General features: G+C 42.3%; 1 protein-coding gene across 2 annotated transcripts; it reads right to left on the bottom strand.

Annotated features, from left to right (window-relative positions):
* Window positions 1-4,998: 4,998 nt before the first annotated feature.
* On the bottom strand, window positions 4,999-14,986 carry PCDH18 (protocadherin 18). 2 transcript variants are annotated; one of them, XM_040555974.1, is made up of 4 exons: window positions 11,736-14,986; window positions 10,737-10,825; window positions 10,448-10,611; window positions 4,999-6,182 (listed from the first exon to the last, which is right to left on the bottom strand). In XM_040555974.1, the coding sequence occupies exons 1-4, from the start codon at window positions 14,262-14,264 to the stop codon at window positions 5,506-5,508; spliced, it is 3,459 nt and encodes a 1,152-aa protein (XP_040411908.1). In that variant the 5' UTR covers window positions 14,265-14,986; the 3' UTR covers window positions 4,999-5,505. The 2 variants fall into 2 exon arrangements, with proteins under 2 accessions (XP_040411908.1, XP_040411910.1); XM_040555976.1 differs by having other exon boundaries at window positions 10,737-10,822; window positions 11,736-14,984.
* Between the last annotated feature and the right edge of the window lie 226 nt (window positions 14,987-15,212).

Raw genomic sequence — 15,212 nt, 5'->3', positions numbered from 1 at the left:
TCAAGGAGTATCTAGGTAGTGCTTTCTTCTCTGGAATCAATACTAAACAAAAGCCATATGAAGAACCTGGAGGCATGGAGATGCTTTAAAAGCTTCATGTAAACAGTTTGCATGGCCATTTTGCACTGTATTTCCCACAGTGCTATTTGCACAAGTTTTGGGATAATGTGTACGTTGGTCAAATGTCAGCTTTGGTTATTAGACATTTCTGATGAGTGTCCCTTGAGTTTTAATTAACAAGGTATTATTTACCAACTCTGTTGTAAATAGGTTTTACAGTATAGATTAAACTGTTCCTGTATGCCTCTTCAGAGAGGCCTCTTTTTTCAATGATGGGTTAAATGATCCCAGAATACTTTTTTTTTTCTTTCATTTTCTTTTTGTCATTTCTTTTTATTTTTTAAACACTCAGTCATTTATGGTTCTACAGCTCCAAGGTTGTAAAGTGCAACGGAATTGTTAATTACAATGATTTATTGATTGAAGTTGAAGTATTATTACTTCCTTACTTATATAAACTATGTTACAGAATATGCTGCAGGGTAAGTTTTATGTGAGGACAGAGTCTGATCCAGGGATACCATTTAAAGCACAATTTCTCTCCTTCCTGTAACCACCCGCATTGTTGGGAAAAAGAAAAAAAAAAAAAGTATATTATGCAATAGTCTCCTAGGGATCTCAGTTTAGATAATATGTTAGCCTTCTAATGATCACTAAACAAGAGACAGTTCAGTGTTTGTTCTTTAAAACAACTTGAACTAATCTTCATGTGTGTGTCCCTCCTGACAAAGTTTAAATATATTTTCTTCACAAATCCAACCTTTTTGCAGCTTGCAGACAAACTTTTCCCAGTCTAGGTGCTGCAGTTTGGAAGGTTTGTTTCATATATGCATCTGACAACTGAGGATTTCAATTCTTCTAATCTTTGGAAACATCTGACATTCTCCACAGGTTGCAGAGAAGAGGAGGAAATTAAGTTTCCTGGCATTTTCTATGAATGTCTTTTTTTTTTTTTTTAATAAAATAATATAGGAAACAGTGAAGGTTAAATATTTTGTGGTAGCTTTTGTTTGCTTTCAATTGCTGTTCTTAAACCAAGTAACTATAAACATGATCAGGGTGCATAATGCAACAAAGACATTATTTGCAGCCACATCCTCCACATCCTCTCAATGTGTTTATGCTAATGGACCTCAAATAGTAAAGTGTGATGCAGTGGTCAGAGAAATACTTCAAATACAAATTAAGTAAGTGGTGCAACAACCTACTCTCTCTAGTCATTATTTCAGTATATTTTTGAGTGTATCAAATTCAGAAATGACTGAAAAAGAAAGCATGCTTGGAGTCTGGAGAAAAAAAATGGTTAATTATCTATTAATTAAGCTTTTTATTTCTTCAGAAGTCTTATGAATTTCACGTATGGCACCAGTGACAGAGCCACCAGCACATAGTACTTACCATTATTTTGGTAATTAATGTTTGATGACTTTCAAGACCATTCTATCATTATGATATCAAGGAGGAAAACTTTTTGGCTTCAAGAAAATTACAGCTGTTTTTAAAGCAGTTTTTAACAACCTAGTGTTCTGGACAGTATAATCATGCTCACATTTGGTGCTTAAAATACATCATCAATACATAATCCTCTATTAGTTGTTAACATGTAGCAAATCAAGATTTTATATACTTTACCTTTTTTGATCTGTGGAATATCAGTTTGAACTATTCCTGTCATAGAAGAGATTTGGCGCTAGGATTCACCTATATGTGTGTATATATATGTGCGCATGTGTCTTCACACTAACACATATATATGTATAAAATATTTTTCCATGTTTATGAGGGAAGTCTGACAAAAAGAGGAAGACTAAACTGAGAGTAGAATTAAGACAGATTTTTCTCCAAGTATCACAACCTCCAGAACTTTTAGCAAGCTTCCTATTGATAATAAGCACAGCTCAGACTGCTGCATTAATCTAAATAACATAACATACATATAATCTAAATAACTATTTTTGTTCCTGGAGTCTGCACTGGTCTTATAGGTGGTCCCTTTACATGATAATATTCTTGCAGCAATGCACATACCAAATACTATTACTGTGTGATGGTATAGAAATCCCCTCTAGGAAAACCTTAGGTATTTTATGATAGTTGGATGCCTAGCAATACTAGAGAAATTCATTTGTCATATTTTTGCTGGAAAGCTCTCTCCGCAAACAATAGTTCTTTAAATCATTGAGTCTATCCGTGTGACATGGGCCAGTGGGTATAAACTGATTTAAGGATTTTAAATTTAAAACAGGTTGGTAATCCCTGGTGGATGGTGGGACTGTGAAAATGGAGCTTATCAGGCTGCCCTGCAAATCAGCAGACAGCACAAACAAGTCTGAGCCTGAAGGTCTAATATTTCCTCCTCTGGAAACAGGAAGTAATATCTGCATTTATTTATGAAGGAGGGATCTGCACTATTTGAAGGCAAGTTTGTTTTCTGCTGTTGATTTCATGACAGACAGCAACATTTTATCCATGCCAATAGAAAACTTAAAATAACTTCCACATTTATTAGCTATTGCCAAACTCCCTTGGTGTACATTTTTAACATAACTTCCAGTCCCTGGTGCTACCTCACACTTCATGTGTTTCCAGGCTAGAATCAAATAACCATTGATTTCCTGAGCAGGCATGAATTTTGTCTCAGGAGTTGTTGCTCTGCCTGAGCCTCCCTTTCATGTTCTACCTCTGTGCAAAGACAGGATCAGGTAGATGTGGTGGGAACATCACCCCCTACTACCCTGTCCAGTGGCCCATTAAAAGGTGTGGGGAAACTTGGGAATCCAGCAGAGTTTACAGCTATATATGAAAAGTTAGGGAAAGAAAGGATTTGAGGAATGTGTGTTAACTAGATCCAGCTGAAGAGGTAGAAACGAGGAATTTCAGTTGTAGCTGATGTTAGCAGTACCCATAAGTACTTCGTAAGTACAGGAATACAGCCACAAGCCCTACAGGATTAGCACGCAGGTAAGACTGACTTAAGTGAAGATGAGCCAAAGAGATGAGGTGAAAGGAGAATGAGGTAGGGGTGAGGGAATTTGGAGGGCAAGACCAAAACTGTACCAATGGAAAGATGAGGGAAACTGAATGAGGAAACAGATAAAACAGAAACCACCTACCTAAGGATGCCATGCCCTCGTGAGCTTCAAGGTTAGGAGGACTGCTACAGCACCTAGACTGGTCTCAGAGCCAACTTGACCTTGCTGATGAGGAGACAGGGCTCTGGATAAACACAGGGCATGAGACCACTGTCAAGGAGCACCAGGAGCAGGGCTGCCCCACAGGGGTACAGGCCAAAGCCTGATGGCAACCCCAGCACAGACAGTACCCTCACTGCCATGGGGTCATCCTACAGTACCTGAATGCTGAAGGTTGAGCCAGGTGTTGATAACAAGGTCCATCAGCTCCCCCAGTGTAGCGAGGGACAGCACAAAAGCTTCTTTGAGGGCTCCAGTCAGCAGCAACTGGAGATGGGTTTGGAGACATTGCTCTGAAGTAAATCCCAGCTCCATTCAGGAATTATAGCTAGAGAGAACCAACACACAACCAGCCGGAGGCCCTGGGCTGAGCTTAAATGAACTACGGAGGCCTTGGGCAGAGAGAGGGTTTGGGGGAGGCCCAGCTGAGGCTGGTTGTGTACTGTAAGGCCTATTAGAGCCCTCAAGGCCCAGGCAAGTACAAAGAATAAAAGTAGCCTGTGTGTCAGGCATTGGGAAGGAGACGGATGGAAACAATTAGAGGCTGGATTGGGAGTGAGAAAAGTGTGATCCAAGAGAGTGTGCTGGTTCTGGCTGGGCACTGGCAACAGTCCTGGGAAAGGACTTTTTTGGTTACTGGATGTAGTTGAATGAGACTGAAGTCTTGTTGGCATATCAAAGGTGCTATAAGAACTCTCCAAGATGGAAACAGACTCCACTTTTAAATAATCTTCTTTTAGCAATGCTGATAAGCCAGTTCTCTTAAATGTGTAAGTCATATTGACAAAATCACATGCTGGTGATATCATCTTCATTATGATTTTTGCCAATATGGATACTTGGTTAGAAGTCTGAGATCTTGGTATTTCTAACTGGCATAGCTATACTCGTAAACTCCTTAGGTGTGGAGGTGTGAATTTCTCCATTAGGTGCCAACAAATACCTGTACATCTACAGATGTCACAGCTACAGCACTATGAAACCAATAAGAGATTAACATTATCTTATACACAGACCAAACAAATAAAGCTTATGCAGACAAATAAAATTTTGGCATGTGTTTAGATTAATATTAAAAAGAATTTTCCATTTCTATAATTAAAAAGTATTCTATAGTGTACTTGTGAGCTTTACAAGTGCAGGTCTCCAGAATAAAGGTACGTGCCAGACTTTACACACACTTCTGGTAGAAAACATATCCTATAAATATGCATCTGCAGCCTGGAACGAAAGGCCAAACTACTAGTTTTCTGTCTGCCTCTTCATAACGTAACACTCTCCCAAAACAAGATTCAGGAATCCAGAACCCACTCATGTTTCTCAAATGAGAAAAAATAGCTGCTATGTAAAATAATATAGTTTTCCTGAGAGATGCAACATCCATTTTATTTTGGTGTCATTTACAAGCATAAAAGCAGTCACCTGCAATTTGTTATTTACATAGGGTGAGAATTCAGCCTGAGGTCAGAAATTCTGCTTTTATTGCTGTCTTTCAGGTATACAACACTCACTTCAGCTGGCTTTGCAGAATAACAATGGCAGATCAAATTTACATTTTCTTTTTTTTTTTTTTTAAGGCAAAGATAGTATTAGAAGCTCCACCACTGAATTCCATGATTTGTCCACTTGAGAAAACATTTACTTGTAAAACTGAGGAAGACCCAAGACTACAATAACCCCTTAATTAAATGGAAAGATGACTCTATTGACCAAACATCAAAATAAAAAGGACATTTTAGGCTTCACGGGAGTTGACAACTCTTTATTACAAGAATGAAACATTGCAACAAGGTGTTGGATCAGTTATTGAAACTAATGTTTGGATAATGTTTCAGTGGTTTCGATTTGTATTCGTAACATTTGAGACTTAAAAGAAATAACCGAAAGCAGTATCTTCTTTTTTTTTTTTTTTTAAACTACATGCCTGTGTGGCAAGAATGCCAGATGTTTGACAAGGATGGTACCATCTATATACATTTAGGAAAACATGCTTGCTGTGGGTGTACAAAAATAAAATTTATTTGTTAAATTACACATAAATATAAGGTACAAATGTATTTTTAAAATACAGATAAAGATAATCACACTTGCATTGTGTACATATGAAAATACAGTATTTTAATATTCAACATACACAGACACATTTATGATAAATGCAACTAATTGGCAATGCCAGTTCTCGTCAGTCTGGTTTTTGTTCTTTTTTTTTCCTTCCAGTTTTCCATAAATATGGAAAAATAGGCTTTTGAAACACTTAGTTCTGCCGGACATCTTGCAGCAGCTTGTTGATTTCTGCCACCAGCTCGCTGGCATCCATGAGTTCGTGTTTGCCATCACTAAGGTGGTTGAGCACATTGTCAAAATCATCTTCTTCGTAATTCTCTGGGATTTCCTCCATGGCTGGCAGCCATTTAGAGGAAGGCTGCGCACTTGAGTGAGTCCCCAGAGTGGGCCCATTGTTGGCAGGATTTTGGAAATGTGTGCTGGCTGCCCAGGCAGCCACCCCCTGTGGATAATTTAGAGTTTTGGCTGGCAAATGTCCCTTCCTGCGCTCCAACGAATTCAAGCGATCCATCTCACTGCACTCTGTGTAGGCATCTAGTGAGGGAGGCAGCAGGCGCTGGAAGACACTGCTCATTTCAGAGAGGAGAGAGGAGGTGCAGGTGTCCCCCAATTCCTCCTCACCCTGACAGTCTTTGCCAAACGTTGAAAAGCTCTTCTTCTTTTCACTTGTGTCAGCAGGCTGCGGATCTTCCTCAAGGCCCTGCTGCTGCTGCTGCTGCTGCTGCAGTTGCTGCTGCGGTGACTGAAACTCCTCCCCAGGGATGAACATGTTACTTCTGTAATCAGTCGAGGGAGAGGGCAGTGGTGGCATCCAGCACTGGTCTGAGTGGCCCAGAACCCTGCATTCCTCTGTGCACAGCCGCATTGCTGCAAGAGAGGAAAAATAAGAGTGAACATCCCGCTTTGTTTGCAGGTATCACACTAACAGCGTCTAACATCCAAGGCAGACAAAAGCTGAACTTCTCTAAAGATCAGCGGCATTCAAACCTGTTGTTTGGATTCATTTTCTGTATGTATGAAGCTAGTAAATGCAAATGTTCTGGATCTTAATATACTTTTATTTTTAAATAGTCTCAAAAAACGAGAAAGCAAAGTGCAGAACATGTAGGAAAGTGATGTCATATCTTAACCATGGAGAAAACTAGCACTCATGACTTAAAGCCACTCAATCCCTTTCTGCAGTACTGTTTCATAAACAAATAAAATTAAGGTGTTTCTACCTTCCAGCTTACAATTGTTTTAGTGAAGTCTTCTGCATGCAAGTGCAGAAACATAGGAGAGTAAAAAAAAATAGGAGTAAACGGACAGAGGAAAGACAGAAGAAAGAACAAAAATGTGCAGAGGGATCTCCATTAACTTATCTCCTTTTGATCTGACAATGAGGTGCGTGTTGAAATACCAGGATGATCCACTAACATCTGAATCTATTAACCAAATCATCAGATTTTAATCCAGTACCAGAATACTTAATTTACATCCAGTGTGACCCCAGGGTTTATAGGGGAGTCACTCTGAACTGCATCTGCAGCTCTGCAGCTCAGGTTACTGGGCCGTGCTGGCTCAGGTGCAGGCACAAGGGGCGCCCCAATCCAGCAAGAAAGGACCTCCAAAGGCATCCAAGCCAGCAAGAAGGGCCAAAGGGTGGAATATTCCCTCTTCCACTGCTTAGTTTTACTGCTGTGTCTCAGGCCGAAGCCATACAATGTGGCCAGTGACTGACCGGCCCACTGACAGGCACTGCAAGAGTAGCCCACAAACACCTCTCCCATTGCAGAGGTCTGGGAAAGACCCTTTGAAGCAGAGACAGGGAAAGACCTATTTGACAGATGGACAGATCTGCAAAGAGGCATGTGCCAGGAGAGAGGCTAAATTTTCCTCTCCAACGGGAAGTGACTCTTAGGACATGAAGCCTTGGACATGAGGCTGGGCGCTGCGTGGGTGCCTGGCAGACCTACTGGAAAGGATCGAGGCATTTCAGGGGCCACTAACTTGAACATGAGCCACATACTTCCAAAGAAAGTTTTCAGCGATGCCAAGCTTTGCGTTATACATATTTTGACCATAGGAAAATTTTCCCCTAATCCCCATCAACTACTAGTTAGATTATCCCATGCAAAACAGAAGTTCTTTTTCTTTCTCCCTTTATATATTAAATACCAAAGAAATATCACTTCTGAAACTAAATGTTTGCAGTCATGCCCTGTAGATTTTCCTCATTTTCTCATCACATTTCCCATCTGCCTCTGGATCCACTCAGTTTATCAAAAGTTTTTTTGCAATGGTGTAAGCAGAACTGAATAGTGTATTTCAGCTTCAAAGGTACCCATGATTGATAAAGTGCTACCCTAAAACTGTCAGCGTTATTTATCTCTGCTTTACACAGCCTATCATAGTGTTTGCTTTTCTAATGCCTTTTTCATTCTTCTGAGTATAAACTTCCTCCGTTTCTCATACGAGCATGAATTTCTTCAAGAACGTAGGTTCAGGCTGCAGACTGCACAAGGTATTGCAAATGGCCTACTGATAAAAAAAACAAAACAAAACAAAACCCACAACTTAGAAAATACCAGTGGCTGATACTTTGGTATGACTGACTGGAATGCCTTAGAGTGATTTATTCCCATGCCTGAAAAGCACACATGTGCTATTCTACAGGAAATGCCTAAGAGTTAGAAAGGAAAAAAGATATCCCAGTGATCCATTGTGCCTGGACCAGCTCTCAACTTATCCCAGAAGGTAAGGATTACTCTTCTAATTAAGAAGACTCGTACAAATTAACGGGAGACTTTCAGTGGTCTAGCATTTCATTAGCAGTGAGGATTGTCTCATTGTGAGCTTTGCTACTGATGTTATCAGGATTAGTTTAGGTATAAAATAATAAATACTGGCATTCTTGAGCATAAGATCAAGAGATACTCCAAGGAAAATGAATGGTGTCACAGTCTGCCCTTGAATCAGCAATAAAATAAAAAAGAGAAATGCACAACTGCTTCCCCTGGAACTTAAAACTTATTGGTGAAGATTTAAAAAGTGAGAGAAAGAAACAAGTCTTTCATGGGCAGTTATCAAACTTTCTAATCATGCCATTTTTGAAAGTTTCAAAGACTTTATTCCTCTCCAGTTCCACCTTAAAGGGACAGATTGCGAGGGCTTTCTCACAGCATTTAGCCTGTGTCCAGACTAACAATGCAGAAACGTTTCAAAATGGAGAACAGGAAACCTCCAGGAAGATTTTTTTTTCTTTTGGATTGTACTGGGGATTTGGAACAGCTCATGTCTCATCTGAATGAGCTCAGCATACTTGTCTGATGGACTAATACCCCACATTGTGGCAAATGGGCATCTGGGTGAGATTAAATGCACTTCTTTATAGCTAAACCGAGTTGCATCTGTACTCAGCAGGAGTTTTCCTTACTCTGAATTCAATTAGCATTAGGTGGAGGCCAGGCACTTTTGGAAACCCTACCCTTAGGCTTCCTGTTTAGAGAGTGAATTGCAAGAGCTGAAAATGAGTAACAGGCGTTTCAGTTAGCCCAGCGCGTAACCACTCCTGCCTGCTGGCAGCCCCCAGCCACCCAGCGGGAAGGGGACAGCTATTCCTTGGCAGCAGCAGGGCCAGACGCCAGTGCAATCGCCATTGCACTTGAAGTTCCCCTGGCAACTGAGAGCTGCAGCAGATCCCTCCCTGCTTTGCTAACCACAGGAGAGAAAGAGGCATGCCTCATGCTAGATGGCAGGAGAATAAGCAATAGGAACTGAGGGAAATGAGGATGAAAAAAATGTATTAGGACTCCAGATTTCAGTTAAAGATTCTGAAAAAAAAAACCAGTAAATTTTCAAGGCCTCTGGTTTTGAAATACTGGATGCCAAAGACTAGGTTGAGGGGACAGCTGAACATTTGGATAGGTGACACAAGACCTGGTCTGGAGCACAACATGCAAAGAGATTTTTAATGTCTAAATATTAAAATGCATAAGAAGAAGAAATTTCACTCTTTTTTTTTTCCTCCTGCTTAGCACGTTTCTTAGTGTAAAATGTTCCAAGATGAGGTACAATTACCTCACTGGTGTTTTCTGTGGCAGCAGAAGGAACGAGCTACTACTCTGCATCTCCTCTCCTCCAGCTCTCTCTGGGTGACGTGAGGGGATCACTATAGGAAGGAACATGTGCTGCACCACCCTATAAAAGCAGCATTTCCCTGCACAGAGTTACTTTATTAATCAGTCTTGACATAAACTTAAACCATACTGAAGTTATCTAGCCCCTGTTGGTTATACAGGGAGAATTAAAAATTATCTGATATGGGTACGAGATCTAGGGTGCAACCAGTGGCTGTATAATTATTAAAATCATTTTAAAGTTCTTATGTCTATATGCAACATGATTTCCCATATCCTCTTATACTCAACTTATAACATTCAAAAATGATACTTCATACACAAGTCTGTACAGGTGTGTGTTTATCTTACTTTCATTCAACCTCTTCTACCTTTTATCTGCTTTGCCCTCTACCCCCGAATTGTTTCTCTTAAGCTCCTTCTTGTAAAAATTAGGGTTGTAATATTTAAAATCTGGCACATATTTAAATTCTTCCCTTGCCCCTCAAATTCATTTTTAAGTGGGAAAAATACTTTTCTTTCTTCTGCCATCCATATTTCTCAACCACATTCAGAATCCATTTCTGAACTCTGGAAGTTTATATCCTATGGATGAAACCCACTGTGGAAAATGCATCTCCTAAATTATAGTTCAGTGTATTTTTAACAAACCACAACTGCCTGGCTTTAAAAAAAAACATCCACCCAGTCATTAAAAATCTAAGGACATAGAGCAAATCATGCTTTGGGGAGGGGAGGGATTGAGAGAAGGGGGAGGATTGGAGCCAGCTCATGATGATGTGAATAACAGTAAAAAGTAGGCATTGCTGTGGGCAGATTTTTCAGTTGCATCTGCATTTTTATTGAGCTAGATATGGGAAGGCTTCAGCTCAATATTTAACATGAAGCAGAGGAAACAGAAGGAAACACAAGACTTGAAAGCTAAAGAATTTTTGCTTTCTCAGTAGTAGCTTTATCTAAGTGACAGCCAGGCAGCATTGTAAATAACCTGTTCAGCTTCTATTGTGCTCTTACCTGCAGGAATTCTCCCATCTGTAAGGAAAAGGTCACTGAATCCTTCCCCAAGAAGTCTGTCAATTGGAGACTCTCTACCCAAATCATAATCGCTGTCTCCAGCTTCACTATCACCACGGCCACTGTCTTTCAAGCTGAATTTATCCATATCTTGTAGGGCATATCTGTTAAGAGAATTGTAGTGATTGTGGAATATAGTTATCCCATGTACCACTTGGATTAAAAAATACATTAGTGTATTTTCTGATACATATAAAAGCACATTTGGGGAAACAGTTCAGATCCTTACCTGTAGCTTCTGGAATATTTGTTTCCTCGAAAACTTGGCCTTGGTTGATACTGGCCTTGGTGAAGCATCGAAAGAAGTTGAGAAACCTGCTAAAGAAAAGGTGAAGAGACTGATCCCTTCAAATAAAAGCTCATAATCCTAGTTGTAAAACCACTAATTAGCCTCTCAGTTGTTTTTTTTTTCCTTTTAAAGTTTAATTAAATCAAACTCCTGCACATACATAATGCAGTACAACAGACTACTTATTAGTCTACAGTCTGCCGCAGAAAACATCTGAAGACATTTAACAATGAGGAAACACACTGCTGTTCGTTAGCCTTGGAACTCATAACAATTAAGTCATTAACAAGTAAAGCAAGTAATTAAATTGGAGTTTTGTTTTGGTTTCATAGATTAGAACATTCCTTTGACATTCCAGGATCCTAATTCAAAGTAAAATTTCATTGAACTACATGTAAGGAGTTACCAGGACTCAGCACTCATTTAAGCCATTACACAGAAGTTGCAGTAAAAATTGAAATGGGAGGTGTCAAAGATATTGTGTGCATGTATCAGAAATGTGTTGGAACACCTGTACTTAAACTGTGTCAATGTTTAACCTTTTGTTTTTCCATCCCCATTAATAAATGTCCTTTATTGTCCCTATATATAAATCCTCTGTCACTCCTTCTTAAACAGAGCTATGCAGAGGGAAAGGGAAGGCAAAGAAGGAGAAAGCTCAGTAAAACAGAGCAGACTACTGTGTATATTACACTCCACTGTTTCAGCCTTACAGGGGAGAATCAAGAACTAATGCTACCAATAACAGATTTAATCCTGTTTCCCATGCTAATGGATTCAGATACCATTGGAGTAAAACTGCAAAGCTGTGACAGCTAAAGATAAATCTGTAATGCATCGGGCATCGATCTAACTGCCCGTTGCTCTCAGAGGGTGTGTGAAGAACACCTCCATGCTCCCAAGTGAATGTGTGAGTGCAAAACGAGGTATGGACCTTACCTCAACAGCTGGAGTAGCATGGGTGAGTTCCAGCGAGAAGTTTTCAGGCACGTGGTTAGAGGAGATTGTCACCAGGCTGTTCAGCGATTGGTGGCTGTGGTGGCTCTGCCGGCTGCTCATTTGTCCCCTTTCCAGGGTCGGAGATGATGATGGAGAGGCTCTGTGGTGAGATCTGATGGGTAAAGTGCCGTTGACTGTTGGCACTAACGTAATGTCCCCTTTGTGGATCTGTCGTGAGGGTCGCTTTGGGTGGTGCTGGTAGGTTGATTCTGCCACGCGACAGTTGTAGGACCTGGTGTCCTTTTTCTCTCGATTACATCTCGTGGCAAAGATAACCATAATGACCAACAACACGGCACATATTGATCCTAAGGATATAATTGTTATCATCGAGACATCCAGAGAAGGCTGGCTTACCAGAGTAGCTTCTGTACTTGAAAATGAATAAACATACTCAAAAACTGTACATTTCAGAAGTGCTTTAGTACTAAGCTGAGGACTGCCTTTATCCTGGACTATCACAAAAAACTCCCATTGTTTTGCTGGAACTGACTCGACACTCACATTGATGGAGATGTCACAAGTTTTGGGATCCATCACGAAGATGCTGTTTTCCTTGTCGGCTGCTATGAAGCAGCTGAGTTCAGAGTTCATACCAGAGTCTCTATCTGTAGCCCTTATCCTGGTGACAAGAAAGCCAATTCCAGCATCTTTAGGGATTGAGATTTCTGCTGTGCTGTTGCGTAGTGCTGGACCCACAATAACAGGAGCATTATCATTTTCGTCAATGATGGTTAGTACAACTGTGGTATTACTAACAAGCTGCTGGCTCCCTCCATCCCTAGCTTGAACCATAAATGCAATTTGATTTATTTCTTCATGGTCAAAAGTTCTCAGGGCATAGATTGCCCCATTGGAAGGATCTATGGTCACGTAGGTGGTTATAGAACTTCCCAAAATATAGCTCTCCAAAATCGTGTAGGTCACCTGCCCGTTGTCCCCTAGGTCTGGGTCTGTGGCTGTCACAGATGTGATGTATGCTCCCGGAGAGTTATTTTCTAAGATAACAACTTCATATCTGTTTGTCTGGAAGCGGGGTGGGTTGTCATTTTCATCACTGATTTGGACAGTAAAGTGTTTTACCGTGGAGAGACTCGGTGTTCCCTTGTCCTCTGCTATTACAGTCAAGCTGTATTCAGATCTCTTTTCCCTATCTAGACTTGCATTAGTCAAGATTAAATAGTTATTTTCATAAGTCTTTTGAAGTTTAAAGTGGCCGTGTCCATGGAGCTTGCAAACTATCTCTCCATTCACGCCAGAGTCCTTGTCTTGCACTCTGACTAGGGCAACGAAAGTGTCCAGGGGTGACCCTTCGGAAATGTAGGCTGTCTCTTCCTTCTCTGGGGACATCAAGTTTAAGTTAATCTCAGGTCTGTTGTCATTCACATCCACAATTTTAATTATAATTTTGCAGTGAGCTGGAATGGAATTTGGCCCCATATCTTGAGCCTGAGCATCAATTTCATAGGATTTGGTTATTTCATAGTCCACTTGCTTCAGGAGGGTCAGATGTCCCTTTTCTGAATCTATCCTAAAAGTCTCTGTAATTTTGGAAGACACATGACTGCTAAAAGAGTACACGACTTTACCATTAGCGCCCTCATCTGGATCAGTAGCGTTGAGGTCTATGAGCAAAGTCCCAATCGGTGAGTTTTCCAAGAGTTGAATTATATACGACTGCTGTTCAAAAACAGGACTGTTGTCGTTGGAATCAGAAATGCTTATTTTCAGGATGGACGAGCCAGACCTCTGCGGCACCCCCTTATCTGAAGCAGTGAGCTGGAGTTCGTAACTTGACTTCAACTCCCTGTCCAGTTCTCTGACCACGATCAGCTCCGCATACTTAGCGCCGTCAGTCCTTGTCCTCACTTCAATACTAAAAAAATCATTTGCAGAAAGGGAGTAAGTGTGAAGGGAGTTGTCCCCCACATCTGGGTCAAAAGCGCTGTCCAGAGGGATCCGGGTTCCTACAGCTGCACTCTCGGATATCTCAATCGGGATGAGAGCCCGGGAAAACTGCGGGGAGTTGTCGTTAATATCCAGCACTTCAACTTCCACATGGAAAAGCTGCAGATGTTCAGTGGGCAGAGTGATCACATCAAACTCTATGGAGCAGTTTAAGTTTTTCTGGCAGAGTTGTTCCCGGTCAATTTTAGCTCCTATGCTGATTTCTCCGTTATCCTCACGGACTACAAGCAAGGGAGAGTTCCCCCTCTGCATGGCTCGAAAGCGAACCGAGGAAGGGTTCGGGATTTTTAATAAAACATCTGCTACATCCTCCGATAGCCTTGCGATTACCGATCCCACTCTCTGCTCCTCGTAAATCCTGTATTTCAAATTCTTGCCCAGCGCAGCCTTATCGAAAGACACCGCCACCAGTGCAAAAACGAACACAAAGTGCATCTTACTGCCGCTGCGCTGCATCTCTAAGTTTTTGCGGTTCATCCCTCCGACCGAAGTAACGAGCATTTATCTCAAAGCTTCCTTCGGCGCCTTAACCCCCGCGCACATCTGGTCCCTGTGCAAGGAGCCGCGTACCGGTACCTTAGCGGATCACCAAACTTTTCCGCACGCACCGTGCCGGGACACCCATCCGCGCGTCCTCGCCGCTCTGCCACCTCCTCAGCCTCTCCGTCGCCCGCAGCCGCCCTCCATTCGCCGCGGCGCCACCCGGAGCGCTCCTCCTCCTCCTCCTCCTCCTCCTCCTCCTCCTCCTCCTCCTCCTCCCCAGTGCCCTCTCGGCGGCAGACTGAGAGCCCGGCAGCCCGCAACCCCCCGCGCAACTTCACTTGGGCTCGGACAAAGCCGCGGCGCAGCCAATGAGCCCCGACGGGCGGGGGCAGCGCCGCCCAGAGCCGGCCCCACACCCGGCCCCACAGCCAGCCCCACACCCGGCGCCGTGCCTGCAGGAGCCGCGTTTAACCAGCCGGCGTCTTTTCGGGGCGTCCGCCTGGTAAACGAGCCGGGGGTGGCGGATGGCTCAGCCGCGCCCCCACCATCTCGTTTTCCCCGTTAGCTGCCTTGCTTCCCTCGACATCCGCGAGGAGAGGGGCTGCCCCCCGTTCCCGGAGAGCTCTCCCCCTTGCTTGCAGAGGCAATAGCCTTCCGCACGCTTCTGGCCATGCCCTGCCTTCCTCCTGCACGATTTGTGCAGCGGCGTGTGCCTGAGCGTGGTTCTCCCGCATGTGCCTGTGTGTGTGCCTGTGTGTGTGTTCCCCTGCTTTTCTCTTGGCTGGCCCCGTGCTGCTGCTTCAGATCTTTTTCACCCTGGTTGAAAAAGCTCTTCGTGCTTCACTGTGACAATCTGTGCTAAGTACACCTTCTCCACGCCAAGGGTTTTAAAGAAGAAGAAGCCACAAAACAGATTAAGTGTTCTGGACAATTTCCTTAACGCTCCTCTGTAGCTGCAAACTATTT

This window comes from Cygnus olor, chromosome 4 (genome assembly GCF_009769625.2).
Source record: "Cygnus olor isolate bCygOlo1 chromosome 4, bCygOlo1.pri.v2, whole genome shotgun sequence".
Taxonomy (NCBI): domain Eukaryota; kingdom Metazoa; phylum Chordata; class Aves; order Anseriformes; family Anatidae; genus Cygnus; species Cygnus olor.
The sequence above is the reverse complement of the archived record's forward strand: the minus strand, read 5'-3'. Positions and strand labels throughout refer to the sequence as shown.